We start from the raw sequence: 20,501 nt of genomic DNA on the forward strand, positions 1-20,501 counted from the left end.
GTATAACGAATATGAATTTAGTGGAAAACAATCAAACAAATCGTAAATATTATAATAATAATAATAATAATATCCATTGAGAAACAAAAACATGTAATCTGTGAAATGATTGAATGTGAAAGTAACCGATTAGCAACAGAAAAAGAGAGACGATAATTGATAAAGGCGATGGGTTGTTGGTTTAGTGTTAATACATGTGTATACACATAGGTGCAGGTTATATATATATATATATATATATATATATATATATATATATATATATATATATATATATATATATATATATATATATATATATATATATATATATACATTTTAATATCAGATTTTATTATATAACTAAATATATTAAATATATATTTTCAATAAATAAAATTAATGTTTAATCTTATATAATACAATTAATATTTATGTACATATACAAATTAATTGTAAATAGTTACATATATATCTAATATATATATATATATATATATATATATATATATATATATATATATATATATATATATATATATATATATATATATATATATATACATTTAGATATATATGTAACTATTTACAATTAGTTGTTCGTGAATCGTCGGTAACAGTCAAAGGTCAAATGGTTTCATTAAAACAGTTTAAATTTTTTTTTGAGATTCAAGATTACAGACTTTGCTTATCGTTTCGAAAACCTATAAAGATTAAGTTTAAATTTAGTCAGGAATTCCCGGGTCGTCAGATCATCCGCATATTGGAGGTGTGATATAGGAATCTTATCATTTCCTATTTCCACCCCCGAAAAAATATTCTTTTGAACCGCGTTTTTGGTCAACACATTTAGGCCTTCCGTAGCGAGAATGAAAAGGAAAGGTGATAGCGGGTCACCTTGCCTAACCCCCCGCTCGAGCTTGAATTCACATGTAGGCGATCCATTAACAAGAACCGAGATTGAAGATGACTTGAAACACGAAATTATCCAACTCTTCCACTTTGAACCGAACCCCATGATACCCATAATTTTCAATAAAAAATCCCAGCTTAAGCATTCGAAAGCTTTTTCGAAATCTACTTTGAAGATGAAGCTTTTAAGACGATTGCGTTTCAAATAGAGCAGAGTTTCATTTGCAGTGAGGGCCCCGTCCAAGATGTTCCTACCTTTTATAAACGCACTTTGCTCAAACCCGACAAGATTAGGAACAACTTTCTTTAGACGATTTGATAGAAGCTTCGCGATAATTTTGTAGTAACTACCGATCAAACTTATTGGGCGATAGTCATTCAAGCTCAGGGGGTCCGCTTTTTTGGGAACTAATGTGATAAATGATGCATTACACCCCTTGGATATACGCCCCGTTTCCCAAAACATATTCACCGCCTCGACGAGATCATCTTTTATGATATACCAAAATTTTTTATAAAATCCCAAATTGAAGCCGTCCGGACCGGGGGCTTTTGAACTACCGCAATCCTTGACCGCCTCCCAAATTTCCGCTTCACAAAATTTTTCCTCTAACCTATTCGCCTCTATATCATACAATCTCTTCATTGAAGTGTTGTTTGTACTCGAAGGCAGAGGGTCAGCGGGCATAGCAACATAGTCAGGCCCATTGTGCATTCTGTCGGCCCAATCCCTTCCAGCAGGCCTAGCTGAGAAATTAACATCAGCCTGGCCCAATCCCGCTGTACCTGACCCACTAGACTCACTGTTAACAGGGCCCAAAGAGGGTCTGTAAGGAGATTTGGATCCGAAAATATTTATGAAGTGCTCAAGGACAAATTTTTTGACTTCATTTGGATCCTCATTCCATGACCCATTAATGTTTAAGCCCCGAAGATTACATTTATTATATTTACGCCGAATCGTGGAATGAAAAAACTTTGAGTTTTCGTCCCCTTCTAAGATCCAACGAACTCTAGCCTTTTGCTTCAACATTCCGGATTTAATTCGTTCCTTTTCAAGCCACCTTTTACGAGTTTCCAACCAAAGTGCCCTATCAACATCACTAATCACACCCGACTCGGCTAATAGTTCCAACCGAGTAGCTTTTACTTTTAGTTCATCAATCTCAATATCAAGGTTGCCGAATTCTTTTTTGCTCCAAATCCTCAAATTACTTTTAACACACTTGAGTTTGTCCCTAAATACACTATCTTTCCTATCCCCACCAACCGGTTTTCCCACGCTTCAAGAATTATTTTATCCACTCCTTTTTTGAACCACTCATCAAAAATCTTAAAGGGTTTGGGTCCGAAGTCGATAATCTTATCTCTAAGAATTAGTGGACAATGATCCGAATCTCTACGGTCCAAAGGAGTAACCGAGAGGTCCGCCCAAAGACTTGTGAATTTGTCGTTTACAAGGAAACGATCAAGCCTACTAAACTTCATGCCATCATCGCTAACTCTTGTGAATTTCCTCCCATTAATTGGAAAACCTGATATCCTCAGCCATGACAATGACAGCTTTATTTTTTTGAACAACAAATTAATTAAAATATTAGCAAAGAGCAAGAACAAATACAGAGGATGACTTACCAAGAGTTTTAGTTATTGAAGAATCGACTTTTAGAATGAAGCGAATTAAAAAAATTAAACACAAATGTGATCACACAAATTACCTTCACCAAGATTTAAAGTACCGATACTACATCACTTGTTTTCTTTATTGAATGTAGCATATCACTTGTTTGAAAAAATTGTTGTATCTAGTTATATACAATGATTTGATGATCAAATACTGTTGTATCTAGCAGCAGAATCGAGGATCATAACAACCAACTGCATTTCAACAATGCACGGTAACGACATGTAGAGTTCAAGACAACGTGGAGGTTAACATTCAGAAGACATAAATTGGTAGCAAGACAGAAGGATACATACAAAGAAATTTTAAAAGCCCAACTCGTATATGTTGTGTATCTTGGATGATTTTTATACATTATACTATTGCACAACACTATAAACATCAACAATCAATTAAAAATAGCCTAATTTCAGTCTCCAGTAATCTTATCATCTGATTCAGCTGCAAAATTTTCTTGAAAAACTAGTTTATCCGCCATCAATGCGGGTCCCGCAATAGACCCGTGGTTCTGTTCACCAGGGAGAGGACAAATTTAGAAAAAATGTGCACATAATCTATAATTGCAATTAATAATTAGAACCATAACCATATCTAACTTACTATATGTGGCTTGGGAGGCAAAGGAGCAGGCAAACTAGGTGATTCTGCAGGCCTATGAAACAATAAATGTGCTACTGAACGATCTATTGGATTCGTATCCGTTTCCATATCCATTAGCCCTGTGCACCTGTTATCAGAATCAAACAAACAAAATATTACAGGTTAATTGAGGTAAATTAGAGGATATTCGGCCCCATGGAAATTTGATTTTACCATTTTCATGGCGTCTCAATTTTATTTTTAATTTTATTATTTTTTTAAAAAAAAAATTTCCTACTTATTGGCCGGAGGTCCACTCGGAAGCAATCTCTCTATCCGTCGAATAGAGAGAGGGATGACTTTCTCTACTTTTGAGAGTGTTTTCACTCTTGGTGGAGAAATGACTTGTCTTTATTCTCGAATAGGGGAAGGATTGTCTCCATCTCACCTCCCCATACACCACTTATGTGGTATTGGGTTTTGTTGTTGTTGTTGTATTCGGCCCAGCAGGTTGAGCGCAGCTGGTCAAAAAGGATCTGGGTTGAAACTGTTGAGGTGTAGGCTTCGGTATTTAAGCCCAATAAAAACAGGCCTGGAGTTTACTTGGTGACCAAGTCAGGGTCTGGCCAACCCTAATTGGTTGGGCCGACTTTTATTGTTCTTTTCTTAGTCTATATATAGTCTCTCATTGTACTCTCATTGTACTTGTAAATCATCACCTCCAAATTAATAATAATACTCTCTAGTTCCAAAGTGGATGTAGGTTTCACCTAGAAACCGAACCACTATAATTCTCGTGTTGTTTTTATTTTGTGTTTATTATTCGGCTTGCTCGTTTGTGATTGTTAATCGATTAGGGTTCTACTCTGATAGAAGGCAGGTTCTAGCCTTAACAGAAACTAGTCATACACTCATACCGTAGTACCAGTTGTAACAGACCGGATCAGGTTGGATTCACCCGCTAACACTTATTGTAATTTTTGTAATCAATAATTAATGTGTAAATAGTGATCAAAAGAACAATATTAGATTGACTATCTGAATCATTTTTTAAGTAAACCTCGTGTGTTAAAAATAGACCTTCTAGATACTTTCCATCCATTTGACCCGTACAACCCTTTTAGGGGATTCCGCGTTTAGCTATGTATATTTTCTAGTACCAGGTGAAGACACAAAGCTCTTACTTGACAAAAATAGATAATATATTAATAACAAATGTTAACAATAGAGTGAAAAAATCATACTTGTTAGTCCTTTCAGACATCAAAGGCCCACCAAAATCAAGATTATTATGCCGCTGCTCAGCACTTCTAGCCAAACGATACAGACTGTCCCTTATGCATAACTTGGTTCTCAAATCCAGCTGAAAAGCACACAGATTGAATATAAAGCAACTTTGGAAGGTTATAAAGAGTACAATCCGGATAATAAAAATAAACGAGAATTAAGTGCACGCCAAGTACTAACAGTACTGTGTTACTTCCAAAACAAAAGGTGAAACACCTCATTTTAGGCAGTATCTCATTTGTTCTTATAGATCAGGACCAAAAGTAGAATTGCTCAATTAAACGAAAGATAGTATACTCATCATACCTGTTCCATAATCTGTTGTAACTGGCGGAAACTAGTTGCTTCAAGTGAATTTTCCGGGGCATTAAATGAACCTATATCTGCTCTTTTTGGAGCTCCTTCCATATCACTTTGATGTTCAAGTTCATTTTTTGATAAACGGCCTTCATTTTCAGCTAAAACCAAGACACTTTCTGAAGACTGAAACATCATACCTGAATGCCTGGAAGGATCACCAGTCACCATTGGTCGAACTGTAGTTTGATGTGTATAATCAGAAGGTAAATAAGTAGTATTTCTTTGCATGCGACCAAAATAATTAGGTTCTAAGTTTCTGTATTGCTGTCGACTGCCGACGGATGTATAAACTTGGTTATTGCTATCGCTTGAAGAAATCAAATTGTCATGGCTAGTCAAGTCACTTTTTTGATAATAAGAACCATCAGCCTGTGTTATGCCTTGTCCTGATTGATTTCCTGCCGTCTGATATTGAACCTTCGACTGCTTTTTCTGCAAATTGATCTGGCAATTATGAGATCATTCAAATGGTGAGAGTGAATGCTTATTGAGATTTTACCTTTAAAACAAAACGAACTAACCTGATCTTCGGTATTAAGCTCATCTTTGCTTTCAGAGTTACAACCAGACTTGTGATTCTTTGACTCTGGAGAATCATTATCCATTAAGATATTCGTTAAACCACTTGGCTCAGGACTTGGGAATTTGAAATCCATCTTCAATGCTTCTTCAGTAGCCTCAGTTGGATCTGATGTAAACCATCCAAGTTCATCATCATTGCTCGTAACACCTAATCCAAATGATGAATCACAACTTCTGCATAGAGATCATAATGTACAAATGAAATAATATTTTATTTGCAGTAAAGGAAGAATTTATTTTCAAAAGTAAGGTTTACCTTAACATCTTATCCACATCCTCTAAGTTCCCCATATCTGGCCAGCCATAATCTAGAAGATCACCAGCCATAACATGTTGCGGGTATCTGTAGAAGTTATTATCACCTGCAGCTGGTGTACCATTAAGTACATGGTCATCCACACAAAAATCACCACGAGAGGTAACCTGGCTACTTTTGAAGCAATTATTGGACATCGTAGCATCATCAGATGCCGAATTAATGTCGGTTACGATCTCACCATCAGCTGAAGAAATGAACGCACCAGACGGTTTGTTAGACGGTGACTCTTTCTTATCCAATGGCTTAGAGTCTCCTTCTGCTTTATCTTGAAAAATAGTATTGGAAACATCAAGGTTGCTGGTGTTACTCAAAACAGGAGTTGTTTCATGTCGAGGTTTCTTACAGATGTCTCCTTCAAATGAATTTCTATTTGTTTGAGCATTAGTAGGGTGCGGTACTATATGGTCATCACCTCGATCGAAGTCATCCCAGATAATATCATCGAGCTGAAACACCAGTTAAGAAATTAGATGTAATATTTCATTTGAACTGCAATAAAGAAACATGTTGATTATACTCCAGTACTTCACCAATTTGTTTAAGACCAACCAATATAATTTTAAATAATAAAGTCATCACCTTACAACAAGCGTTTAACTAGCTTAAGAATAATAACATTAGTCAAGGATAATAACACAAAGCCAGTAATGAAACTAAATCTCCTACCTCATACAGATACAAGTCTGACATTCCTTTAAATTCTTCTATCCAGCACCGATAATGGTCGCGATATCAATATCCAACATCATAATTCACCCAAATTATACAAAACGCAAGGGCTCCTTTTACCTCAGGTGAGCAGATCAACAAAAGAAGGAAAAAATAGTATTAGACCTTAATACCACAAATAGAATAATATATTAAAATTACACAAAAAGATCAAACTTGCAAAAAATAAATTTAAAACTTAACCTATGCTCCATCAAGTAAACAATTAGATAAGAACAAAGAACTCATTTCAACAATTTTTCACTTAAATTCTACTGCTATAACAATTTAATGCTATTGAATATAGTGATAATTTTCAATCAAAACGAAACAATTGTGAAATTATATATATCCAATTGCTTACATATTTATTTAATACAGTAAGTTTCAAAATACAATTGAAAAGTTGCAACATAGCTTAAGCTTATCAAAATTCATCTAATGAGCTCGAAAATTGATTAAAAGAGCAAACGAAAACCTCTATTAATTAAAATTTAAAGCAGTAAAAGAACACATACAATCAATAATTAATTAATATCAATCAATAAAAACCAATTACTTATCAAAAACACAAATTAACTTCAATAAACACCAATTCAAGTAAGATCTACCTGAAAAAGTCACCTGAAAAGCCTAATTTAACGAAAGAAATTCGAAATCACCACCCAATTCCGCCGCCAAGCTACACAGTTACTTCTAATAAACCTTAATTCCCAAAACACGAGCTCTCACGAGGTCAAATCTGGTCCGGTAGATTGATACAGAGAGAGAAAAATGTGTGTTTGTGTGTGAGAGAGTGTATTTTTTGTGAATAAGATTAAAATTAAAAAAATAGAAATAGAAAGAAAAAAAAATTGGAGGAAAAGTTAGGGGTAGCGAACGCATGACACGTGGCACGGAGATCAAAAGAGGGACGCGAGAGGAGAGAGGGTTTTTGGGCATCCATCAACTAGTGGCCAAGAGAGACGGAAGACATACGATCTCTTACGGAAATTTTATTGGTCCATGTCAGCATTTTTAAAGTCCCATGATCCGAAATTTGCGTTGTCAAGGAAACATTATTACAATTATTAATTATTTATTACGGAGTATTATAATTATAATTATATAATTATAATTATAATTAAAATTAATTAATTAAGTAAGTTACTCCTATCTCTTTATCTCTTTAATAAGAAAACAAAAATGTTGTCATATTTTTTGTAAAAAGACCACCTGTCAAAAGCTCAACCTTTAGATGATAAATTTTATTTTGATCCAAACCGTCTAAAATGATAATAGCGTCATTTAACTTTTCAAGCGGCAGTTGGGGTTGATAATTACACAAGTGCCCTTGGGATATCGAATGGTTACACTGCATTGGAAATCAGTTTTAGGGTTTCAAAAAGTACAAATGCTTCTTCAAAAGATCCCCACGCAACCAATCTATAATCTGCAACATCTCATCTTTGGAGACTATATTCGAATTATGATACAATGATCGATCCTTGAAGAAATCCGCGCAAAATTTTGTCAAGCAATTTTGTCATAAATTTATCGCGTCAATTGTGTAATTTATTTCATTCAATCTATCGGATTTAGTGAGTTTGGGGATTTATACATCATCGTTATATATCAGGTATTATTCATTTCATTCAATGATTAGGGTTTCTTATTTAACACTTTCTAATTGTTTCATTGTAGGCTTTGATTAAATATTTTAAATTCGTTTGATGTATAAAAACATGTGAAACTGTCAAATTTGTATATAAATATACACACCTTGAGTTTCTTTTTTCTCTTTTGTTATAAAAAAGTTGGTGTGGTTTGTGGTGTTGGGTGTGGATCCTTAAAAAAGCATGTAGTTAGTGTCCAGATAAAACTAACAATGTGGATATCAATGTACAATTTGGTTAGGTAATCTATATTTGGAGTTATAATTACTTCCTTTATGATTGCAGGTTTCCTTTTAGAAGCTAGAGTATTGGGCTTGGGAAAAGATTTATCTCCATGTATGTTACCAACCTAGCTGTGAGTACTCTTATCTAAATGTGTCAATATGTGTGGTTGGGACATGGTGGGTAATGGGTCAATAAAGTATTATCTTTGTATGGGTAGGATCCAGGTTGTGTTTGGTTACTTGCTCGGTTTCTTGAAATGGGTCATAAAAGAATGTAATATATTTGATCGAAACCTGGTTTGGGATCGAAACCTGGTTTGATCGAAACCTGGTTTAGATGATGGTTTTAGATGTTTTGAAAATGAAGATTTCATAGCTTTTAAGTTTTACACCAAGTGATCAATATGGCAACTTAAGGTTTGTAATTTGCCCAGGATTATATCTCTATCAATCTTCAACTATACTGTTACTCTTTTGTCTGAAAATTTAACTTGGTTAAATACAATCTGCGTTATGATTATTGATTATGCTTTTTTGCCATGTTTATGTGCACTTTGACTATTTTGCAGTTAAAAATTTGGTATTGGTATTAGATAATTATTAGAATGAGTTGTATTTGTCACGTATTTTCAAATTTACTCCTGTTTGATGATTTGAAATTTAGTATTAGATAATTATAAATTAGTTTAGGGTGTTTGTCTATGTAATTTGTTAAGAGATTATTCTCACATTTCAGGTTTATTTGTATTGTTGACTTCAAATTGTAGAAGCTGAAAAAAAATCAGTTGAGGGGTTGTTTGGATGTGCTCACAGCTAAGCGCGATGTCGGTGACTAGAGGTGAAAATTGAGTGCTTCAGGTGGCTCATGTAATTGGGTGCTTCAGGTTTCAAATTTTTTTTTAGCATGAGGCGCTGTTTGATTAGCGGGATTATTTGTGCCATCTGGTGGAAAAGTTTTACTCGGGGGAGTATCCGGCATCTAACTGTTTCACAATTTTAATGGCGTGCAAATAATCAAGATTTCCCAACTGTTCCAGTTTCATCGGTTTCGAGCAGTCAGATCAGGCCACATCTTTTTATAGGTCAGTGTCGTGTAAATATAATATAGACATGTTATGTGAACTTAATTATTATTATTATTATTTTTAACACGTTTATACAGTTGCTGATGTTTTATTCACTATGTATGTGGGCAGAAATAAATGATACGAACGTCAATAAGGTCGTGAAAAAGTCATACACATACATGACACGTGCATGTGGAATTATAAATGAAGAGAAGGTGAATATTTCCACCATTAAAAACGGACGCGCTAAGAATTTTGTGCTTTTCAGTTATGATACTAGAAAAATGTGTTACCTTAATTATTGTCTTCATATTAAATTAACCTTAGGTCAAGAAAATTGCTGAAACATATCCACATTTATGCAGTTACGTGCGCCTTCGATGTTGTATTTCATATTTGCAACTTTCAACTTTGGGCCGGGTAAAAAAAACTTTTATCGGTGGTGTCTGCTTGAGGTCGCATGAACTCACAGGTATCTATAAATGTTTCTTTCTCTTGCATCTCTTATTTCATACTCAAGTTGTTTAGAGATGAAATGTGGTCTTTACCTTACAGGTCAGTAGGTGTATGTGATCGCATTCTTTTAAGGAGTAAGACATTTGTTGTAATAAGTAATGTAATGCATTTCCCACCACAAAGCACGGTTATACATTTTATGAGTAACTTCTGTGTTAGTAGTTATGGGTTTATGTCTGCATTGTATCAGCGAGATAGGCTGTCTGGCAAAATATGTTGTGGAATAACAGCCGGGACCGAACAATAACTAAGGCTTTAACGGGGATGTGTGAATGCTTAGTTGGGGTTACCTTAAATTTAGTTTCCTCATTGTATTAGACGTTATAATCTTATGACAAGTAGAAAACGTCAAAATAGGTTACCCTCTTTTTCCATTAATCTATTTGTTTATATGTCATTCATTTTTACTCTAATATACGTAACTATTTGTAATTGTAAGTTGTTTCGTATGTTAAAACGAACTATTGTTTCTTAGGTTGTGTTAAGCTCATTAAAAATACTACAAAAAAGTTCTATGTAAACAGCAGAGGGGTGACTTGTAAGAACACAATCTCTTGTGAAAAGTGCTATAGTTCAAGTGGATGCAGCCCCATTTAAACAATGGTATTTGCAACATTTTGGGGTTGACATTGGCAGGAAGAAGAAAGCTGCTGCTACTGCTACTGCTACTGCTAAGAAGGATGCTGAGGTACAATTTTTTCAAGTTTTGTGTTGACAATATTGTCACATTTTTATTTATTATTGTGAAAATGGTTGGTCATTTCTGATCATTACTGGTTAAGGCCAATTTATGATCTTTATGACTATATCCCTATTATGCTTTTTTCAAGATTTATCCTTTTCGAAATATATAGAGGCTAGATTGATCTGGATCTTATGTGGTGAAAATGACCAAAATGTTACACTGCCCATTTTTCTTTGTTAAACTACTTACTGAAGAAAGTTCTATAACGCTTCAATTCGGTTATTAAAGTTTTGTTTTATGTGGATCTGCATTTTATATATACTTTTGATCTTTTCGGATTATAAAGGATGCTGAAAATGCCATTTACTTGCCTTTTCAAGTTTTGTCGATAGATTTGCGTCATAAGTTAGCATTATTTTTTGTTTTGGCTGTTAGTCCAGAAGCCAGGTTTTTTTAATTCCCATGCTGAAATCAAAAAGCTGGGAGTTCATTTCAGGTAGAAATATATAGAGTTCATTTGTGAGATATATCACTTCTGATTCTTGTTTTATGGATCATGTTTATGTGTATTTATGATATAGATCAATAAAAGTAGATCTTTTGAATTTACATACGAGCATGAGACATAGTATGATATTCTTCTTCTGAAGGCTTACAAAGGTTCTAAAAAAGTCTGAAGTTAACTGTAATTAAACTCAAAACATATAGTTGTTCTTAAGATTATTAAGTGTACCTTGGGAAATAAATATTATTACCAATGTTGTTTAGATGTAAATGTTATTACAAGTTTATCTTCAAATAATTTATTAATCTCTCATGTTGTGCTGCTACATATGTACATACAGGAAGGACATGTTGTGCTGCTACATATGTACATACAGGAAGGAGAAGGAGCAACCGAAGAAGCAAAAAAGAGCAACCATGTACAACAAATTTATCTAATATTATAACTTTAGTCGAACAAAAGATAGTTGGTACATTCATAATTGATGCATTTATTGATAAAGGAGATGATTCTACATCAACAAATTACGTGAGTACTATTGTGCAAGCTGTCGGTTATTTAAGTTCTTTTCCAACTTAGGTTACATGTTACTCCATATATTACTTTAATTTTATCCTACATTGTTTTATTATTAGTTGTGACAATACTTTTTATTCTTCTATTAACTTTTTTTGTGGTCTGATCAACTTCATGAAACAACATTAACTACCTTGAAGTTGTTGCTGACAACAAGAAAATTAGCTCTAGCATTATTGTCAATAAATGCATACTTCAACAGGCTTACAACATTAGCCAGTTGTTGAAAGTCACGTCCTCAGCCTTCAATTTAATTTTTTTCTTTTTTTCAAATTCAAAATTATACCTACTAAAAATCTTTGTTTTTTTATATTCACAACTAGCATACTCATTAAGTTACTGTTTGTAATGTTATGTTTTTTTATATTTGTTGATTTATTATTTTCATATATTTCATTAACCTTATATCATTAGCATAAGTAACTTATTAGTAAAATATTATTTTAATCTTGTATGATCAAATACCCGCGAATGCGCGGGTTATAAACTAGTTAAACTAATTGTGTGGGTTTAGAATGATCCGTGACGTTAATTATACTACCACTACTTATTTTTTTAAATGATGAATTCGGTAGTGCTTGCCGACCTTTTTCCCTAATCTGCTGATCATTTATCTTGTGATTAATATAATATATTACTCTTTCCGTCTCAAATCTATTCTTTTAGATAAAAAATACACAATTTAAGAAAAAGTATTCGTCATGCATACCTTTCTGTTTACTTTTCAGCATTACACCTTACTTTTTACCTATCATTTTGTCCTACATGAATAAAGTATGACACAAAAGACTTTTATCAATTATCATGTTATTCTTATTCATTTATGGAAGTGGACAATTAATTTGGTACATTTCAAAATGGAATAGTGAACTATATATTTGAGACGAGAGAAGTAATATTAATATTTATTTAATATTTAATATACATCATGATAGTTAAGTATAAATTTTACAAATTGAATCTAACAAAAACAAATTTGCAACATATCAATATAAAATGTTAAAATAAATCTATAAAATTAATATAACATTCTATGTTAATAGGCACACAATATGTTTCATTATTTATCATTTGCAATTTATGTAGAAAAAATTTGGACTACCCTCATAGACTGTATCATATTAGTAGCTAGGTCTAACTGTTTTATTTGAATAGTCCTTGTAGTTCACACATGTTATATGAATGATCTCTTAGTGATCTACGTTGAAAATTTTTATTATACTATATACTATTTACCGTAAATGAGGCACCAATACAATCCCGCCATATCATCCCTCTGCACTGTTATACTGTAGCGGTTATCTCTTTTTTATAAAAAAAAAATAAAACCCAAAAAATAGCGTCATTCCCATTCTATCCACGATACTCTGGTACCTTCTTCCCTAAATCAAAGAACTGAAACAATAAAGTCGACCCATGCAGCGCCATCTTCATCAAACAATTTACACAGAAGGATTTACAGGAGAATGTCGAAAAATCAACAAGGTAAATTATCAGCGTCATCTTCATAAGTGCATCCTGAATGGCCGAAGCTTTCCTGCCGAATGTCACTGACCAACGATTGAAGGGTTTTCCATTCGTAACCTGGCCGCTTAAGGCGATTAAAAGGCCGATTTGAGGTTTCCCCGATTGAAATTGCGGTTTCTATGGATTAATTGATGAATTCAGTTGAATGTGAATCTTTTCTTCAACTTATTGTTGGTTTCCTTTACCAATTTCATTTACCAAATTTAATTAAAAGTAAGGTTTTCGATTTGTGGGTTATTTTTTCTTAGTTTCTGTGTGCAGATGATGATGATGCTAAAAAATCTATTTTAGATTTGACAATTTGGACTTTCAAATCAAGTAACTTTATATTTGTATTGTTCTTATTGTTTGTCATCTGTTGTTGTTGATTACTGATTTTTAATAGCACATGTGTTTAATAGATTCTTTGCGTAACACTTACAAATTGTTTGTCTATTAAGTTTTTCCTTACAATTTGCGTTTCTGTGACATTTTGTTTGTGATGACATAGTAGGGATATGAAAGATGCAGAGATGATGACAAAACTCAATAAAGATATACTCTGTACCATTATGTTCTATGATTCAAGTAAGATTTCAAGTTTAGTTAATTAAAATGTGATTTCTTGATTCATACGTTTTATATTTTTTGTTTGTTTAGATTATGATTTGTTGTTGTTTCATTAAGTTTATTTATCCATATTTTTAAAGTTAAAGTCTGTATTTCTTTATCAAAGCTGTTTGATGAAATGTATACATGAAAGGTGTCTAATGAAATGCTCAAGAGAAATGATTTTATAAGCTACAACTTCATTTACACCTTCTTCTTTTTTTACTCTGAATTGCCATTTTAACTGTATTTTGTGTCAATAGAAAACTGACTTCCGATGATCTTTTGAAAGAGATTGAGAATTCTGTGAAATAAGTTCAAAATACACAACCAATAGTATGATAAGGAGATCATGTGTAACGAGCCGACCTTTTTCGACTTATATTTACGCTTTTTATTTTCACGAAACTACGTATTTGTGCGTACTGAGCTATATTATATTCTGGAATCATTATTCATATTAATTACTTTCGTTAATACCTTACAACGTGTTATTAAGTGCTTAATCACTTAACTCGATCCTCGAATGCTTTTACGACCGTTAGTGTCACTTGTCGTTTAAAACGAGCTATGTACTTTGTACATGTTTAACTTTTGTCATAATTGGAGTATTATGGCTACTCCTAATTGTTATTTGTTAATGACAATTACTTAGCTTGTTGATTGCTTAATTACGTTTAGTGAATTACTAATGTGCACTAGTTAATCACTTGGGCTTAACACTTTAATGGACTAGGATTACCAAGGCCCACCCTACTCAACTTAATGGGCTCATTTTCATGGGCTAGTTAATGGGTTGATTAGCCCATCTAGCTAAAGACAAACCCATTAGCATATGGGACAAACGGTACAACTAGTACATGTACCATAGCCAACATTCTTGTCTCCCACACCACACCACACCACACCACTTGAAGCCAAAATTTGTCCCCCACCCCTCATGAAAACCGTCCACTTTGGTCCCCCACCACCACCACCATTTGTTGTCTTGTTTTGTAATTTCTTGCCTATAAATATTAGACCCCTCCATTCACTAATTCATTTTTCACAAACACACACTTCTCTCTACATTCTCACTCTAGAATTCTCTCCCATTTGTAAGTATAAAACTTATTTCCTTTCTTCTTTTTCTTACAATACCGAATTCATCATCATTATTCAAAGATTCAAGTTTTGTAGCTTGAATCTTCATACATCTTGTAAACTTCAAGCCTTGGTTTGAAGAACATGCAAGAACAAGGAATCCAAGATTTGTAGCTTGAGGTTTCTATAAAAAGTTTGTTAAAAGATCAAGTTTATTAACTTATGATCTTCTTTAAGTTGTTTTACTTCAATTTTGTAACTTGAGTTTTCATTAAACAAAGATACAAGCTTTCTAGCTTGAAGTCTCATAAGTATTGTTAAGAGATCCAAGCTTTCTAGCTTAGGGTTTCATCATTTTGTTTGATATAAGTTATGTAACTTATGGTCATCCAACTTGTTAAAACAAAAGCTCACTAGCTTATATTCATTCTATGTTGTAAAAATCTAAGTTTTATAACTTAAGGTTTTGTAAAAGTTGAAAGTCTAAGTTCTATAACTTAGGGTTTCACATAGAACACAATATCTAGACTTTCTAGTCTAAGGTCTTCAATATTTAGCTAAGATCTAAGTTCTATAACTTAAGGTCTTGCTTGTTTGGTTTGAATCCAAGTTTATAGCTTAAAATTCCAAATAGAACTTGTACTTGTATCGAAACTAAGAACTTGATGTAACTTTGGTTCATCATCCTTCAAAAACACTTAAATGAGTTGTACTTCTTTTCTTAGTCTTGACATTGTGTGTTTATGGTTAAAAATTGGTCAAAATGATGCTAAAACATCAAAGAGTTATACACTTGAGGCTTATACGCATCAAGGACGAGAACCGCGTGATAAGCATCAAACACCAAGAAACCCACCGGAGCACTTGTATCTGTCTTTCAGGGTCTGATCTGACTCCTGGAGCTTCTGGAAAATTGATTTCCAGAAAGTTCGGGATGTGTAGATGACTTTTCGTTTAAGACTCGCCTAAATTCGATATACGGTTTAGGATTTATAGTCTTCCAAAGTTCACTACGCCTTAGTAACGACGTGCTGAAATTTCTGACCTACTCGCGCTTTGACCATCGCCACGGTCAAACGACGGCAAGTTAGGATCTGAGATTCGAATAGAAGTAAGAGGACTCACAAACGGAGCATTGGTCACTGACCGTGTGTCATTTCAGTTTGTATAGAGGTCGTAACGGCTGTACGAATTCAGCTATTCGTTTCGATCTCTATTCTTGTTGAAACTTTACTTTATCTTTCACGGATGATGATAATTATGATACTTAAGACTTGACTTGTTTACTTTTAAACTTTTTGGAACAATTTACTGACTTAGTAACCTTTGACTTAGGTTGAGGACCTTTGGACCAACTTACTACTTGCTTAAACTTTCGCATCGACTTTACCGTACATTCACTGTAAATTATAGCTCCCTTTTTACTTTAACTATTTTTGGGACTGAGAATACATGCGCTTTTTATGTTTTACTTACTAGACACGAGTACTTAAACTTTATATGTGTGTGGGTGATATAACGGCATAAATTTTCCCCTTAGCTCGGTAACGTTTAACTATTGGTTTATGAACCGGTAGACGCGAATCTTAGATATGGATCCATAGGGTTTGACATCTCCACTCGGGCTAGTCGCGCTAGCATTTAACAGGTGTGTACTACTTCGTCTATTCTAACGCACTCGCCAAGTGTACTATTAGGGGGTGATATATTATTTTACGTTAAGTTAGTTACCAAGTGCCCACGGTTAAGCATATACTTTTTCATACTGTTTTGAATACGAAATCTCGTGGTCTACATTACATTGTTGTTTACAATAAAACTATAGCTCACCAACATTTGTGTTGACTTTTTAAGCATGTTATTTCTCAGGTGCTTAGACGAGTTTGCCTCCGCTGTAATAGACTGCTGTTATAGACTTGCTGTGTTAGACTTTCGCTGCATTGTTAGAGATGTCTCAATCATGAACTTTTTACTTTGCATTCATTACTATGTTATATTTAAACTATGATTTTTTAATAACCTTAGTGTCCCGTACTATTTTAAATGCTTTCTATTCATAGAAGCATGTTACTCTTGTTAAACATTTGTCGTTGGGAAAACGTTATCTTTTTATGAATGCAAAACTTTGTTTTAAAACAGCATGTAGTGTTATACCGTGTAATGGACCTGTTGTTGATGATCCGTGCCATTGATATTTGGACGGGGCATCACATCATGCAACTAGAATTTTAGTTTTGCATAATATTCATAAGGAATTTCTTGATCGTGTTGAAAAAGGGATGTATGGCAAAATATATATAGTTTTCCCACTGAACAATACTATAAATTTTTTGATGAACATGAAAGCCAAACAAGGACGTTAATGACGATGTGTTCCAGGTTAGTCATAGGAAGATATGCTTTTTGTTTGTTAATTAGCTATATACATCCTTATAGCCAGTGTTGTAAATCTCCCGAGATCTCCCCCGAGATCTCGTTTTTAGAAGGCAATCGAGACTAGATGTTCATCTCCCGAGATTTCTCGGTCAACGGGGTCAAACTTAGTCAAAGCCACGTTTTCTCGGATTTTCTTGCTAATTTGTAAGATTTTCTTGTAAAATTCGTAATTTCTAAGATTTTCTCGCTCATTTCTCGGATATTTTTGTAAAATCTCGTAAAAAAGTATATAGATATACATATATTTATGTTATTATGTATATTTTTATTAAAAAACTATAAAGTCAACGTAAGTCAACATCCGAGATCTCCCCGAGATTATTCCGAGATGCCGAGATCTCCCTAAAAAAGTTCAAACGAGATCTCCCCGAGATCCGAATTCTCCAACCTTGCTTATAGTATACTGATTTACATGTATTTATTTATACTTATTTACTGAAAACTTCAATTTTTTAAAAGCTTTGATACATACAATGGTAAAGCTAGATAGGTGCTCTTTCTGTTTCGAGTACTTCTTCATTTCGCCAAGGGCCATAGAAGGTGTTAATTGTACATGTGCATCTTCAAACTGCAGGTGAAAACAAGGACACATAGTACTTGCTATACATGTAACAACTAAATGAATTGGGACTAGGGTGTAAACACCCTCGCTAATGCCTCTTTGCTCAGTGGTGAATGGTGGATTGTTAGAGAGATGTTCACTTCACCAGGGTTTGACAACTTAAATCCCACTACTAGATGTTGGTTTGCTTCAACTTCCAAGTTGGTACCATTTTGGTTCACTTGATGTCAATTATATATAGTTTTTTCCAACAATTTTTGTGTTAATTATAGAATTGACGATTTGGACTATCAAGTCAAGTAAGTTCATTCTGATCATGTTTGATCATGTTATTCGTGTTGATAATTGCAGCACCTGGTGTTTCACTTATTGAATCCTTACATGTCATGCCAGCGCCACACATTCTTACTGTACTTCAAGGTCTGGCTCTTCTATGCAGCCAATTAGTGAAAGTATTTCCTTTCGTATTATGTACTTCAGTGATTTTTTCTTTCTTTTTTTTGGGAAAGTCAAAGCCTCAAAGTGAGATTGGTGGGGATTGAACATGGATCTCCTTTGGACATTCCCAAACAACCACCCCTCTGGAGTTGAGTGGTACAATGTGTTGTTTATTTGATGTGAACAAGTGAGTTGGTGATCGATTTTATTTAGTTGAATAAGTAAAGCACATTAAATTTTTTTACCAGATGTATAGCAACTATGATAAGCTACAACTATACAAAGGTTTGTACGTATATATTAGAAAGGTGCTTGCAACAATTCATAAAACAATGTTTTATGGCAAAATTGGTCCAATTTGAGTAGTTTATGTCCATTGGCACATTTGCAAAAGCTGAAAAACTATATTGCTAAATTTGCCAATTCTTGGACCCCATGTCAGTTTTCTTCCTATGTGTCATTAGTATGATCTCTTATGTTATGCACATGTGCACTTTGTTGTCTAACTAGTCCGGACCAGCCCGCGCGTTGCGGCGGGGACTTTCGGCCTGCGTGTTCATATTTAACATAGCGTTGTGTATTTACAGAGGGGAACATGGCCCATGTGTTAAGCGCCGTTTTAGATGTCGTTGTGTTAAGCGTTTTTTAAAAAGTATCCGTTTTGAACGTAGTTAGTTTTGTTTTGTTCAATAAATTTTTTCGAGTGTAACGGTGCTGTCGGAAAAATTTAACTCTCGGCAAACAGAAAGATACGGGCTGTCGTTGTGTTTAGCGTTTTTTAAAAAGTGTCCTTTTCGAACGTGGTTAGTTTCGTTTTGTTCAGAAAATTATTTCGATTCTGATGCTGCCGTTGAAAAAATTTAACTCGTGGCGAGCGGGAAGATACGGGTTGTCGTTTTGTTTAGCGTTTTTTTGAGAAGTGTCCGTTTCGCGTATAGTTAGTCTCGTTGGGTTCATAAGATTTTTTCGAGTTTAACGGTGGTCTCTGAAAAATTCAACTCGAACCGAGCGAGAAGATAGGGCCTGATCAATCCATAATTAGCGATGTTACTTAATTAAGGATTGAGTGCAATAATAAAGATGGAGGATTGAATGTTTGATGATTATTTTGGGCCCCGATGATCGTCTTTCACTTTAACTGTCAAGTGATCAACCACCCCGGCCCGGTCTTGATTGTTAATTAGCATGATTCACCTTAACTCAATGTGGAAATTCCTTGGGCAGAGTCACAAGTGAAAATCACAAAGGCTTGGGCAAAAGGCAGAGAATCAACAACCTATAAACGAGAGGCCATGCTCCTTATTTATAGTATTCGAGGTATCCGCGGTCTGCGAATTACTTAACTATCCGCGGAAACTCAGCGGATTAAACCACAGTCCTTTATTTGTGCGGAAATATAGCTGATGTACTTATTTTCAGCGAATATTTCATAATTTTGCCTTATAGTTCGCGTAATTCTGCTTTTAGCTTTTAGCAAATAAAATATACATATACAATGCTATGTATATGATCAAGTCCCCCCAGTTTATTATGATACATTTCGTGAAGCAGATGTATCATGATAAACTCTAAAATTCCGCAGTTACCATAACAAGCATCCGCATTTGATCATTGTTCCTTAGCTTAGTTACCGTTATAGGAGAAAAGTTACCATTTTTATCCATTATCTCAAATATTACCGTTTGAGTTATCACAACGGATAATTAACACAACCAATTGCCACCTTTATCTCCCCTATATATATTGTGATTCACAATCACCAATTTCTCACTTGCTTCCTCTAACATGTGACGACCCGGAAATTTTCGACCAAATTTAAACTTAATATTTATATGATTCCGACTCGATAAGCAAAGTCTGTAATGTTGAGTCTCAAAAAGTTTGAACTGTTTCATATATACAATTGACCTTCGACTGCTCTCGATGATTCACGAACAATTAATTGTAAATAGATATGTGTGTATGTATATATAAATAATAATTCGAAATATAATTTGAAGTATTATGTGTTGTTGTTATTAAAAATTAATAAAATAAAAATAGGATATTATAATAATTATTATTTATAAAATATATCTCTATATATAAATAAAGTATATTAAAAATAAATATTAAATGAATGTAATACTCGTTGGACGTTTCGATTATTATTTATAGAAGTTAATTCGAACTTGTGTGATTTTAAAATAAACGGTGATCCGAAAATGAGTAATATAAATTATAGGCTTA

The 20,501-nt window shown here is 33.8% G+C and overlaps 1 protein-coding gene across 4 annotated transcripts; it reads right to left on the reverse strand.

Annotated features, from left to right (window-relative positions):
• Nucleotides 1-2,754: 2,754 nt before the first annotated feature.
• Nucleotides 2,755-7,203, reverse strand: LOC139871676 (protein LNK1-like). Of its 4 annotated transcripts, none has more exons than XM_071859401.1 (8): nucleotides 7,035-7,203; nucleotides 6,369-6,484; nucleotides 5,640-6,148; nucleotides 5,323-5,557; nucleotides 4,748-5,245; nucleotides 4,399-4,517; nucleotides 3,176-3,302; nucleotides 2,755-3,083 (listed from the first exon to the last, which is right to left on the reverse strand). In XM_071859401.1, exons 2-8 carry the CDS (start codon nucleotides 6,390-6,392, stop codon nucleotides 2,985-2,987), a joined length of 1,611 nt encoding a protein of 536 aa, XP_071715502.1. In that variant the 5' UTR covers nucleotides 6,393-6,484; nucleotides 7,035-7,203; the 3' UTR covers nucleotides 2,755-2,984. The 4 variants fall into 4 exon arrangements, with proteins under 4 accessions (XP_071715502.1, XP_071715504.1, XP_071715500.1 ...); XM_071859403.1 differs by having other exon boundaries at nucleotides 4,748-5,233; nucleotides 7,022-7,203; XM_071859399.1 differs by having other exon boundaries at nucleotides 7,022-7,203.
• Nucleotides 7,204-20,501: the final 13,298 nt, after the last annotated feature.

Source organism: Rutidosis leptorrhynchoides, chromosome 10 (genome assembly GCF_046630445.1).
Source record: "Rutidosis leptorrhynchoides isolate AG116_Rl617_1_P2 chromosome 10, CSIRO_AGI_Rlap_v1, whole genome shotgun sequence".
Taxonomy (NCBI): Eukaryota; Viridiplantae; Streptophyta; class Magnoliopsida; order Asterales; family Asteraceae; genus Rutidosis; species Rutidosis leptorrhynchoides.

Coding starts and splice junctions, on each gene's coding strand:
- LOC139871676 (XM_071859401.1), bottom strand. CDS start 6,392: ATGTCAGACTTGTATCTGTATGAG. Junction 5,558..5,639: donor GATGTGGATAAGATGTTAAG/GTAAACCTTACT, acceptor ATCTCTATGCAG/AAGTTGTGATTCATCATTTG. Junction 5,246..5,322: donor AGCTTAATACCGAAGATCAG/GTTAGTTCGTTT, acceptor CATAATTGCCAG/ATCAATTTGCAGAAAAAGCA.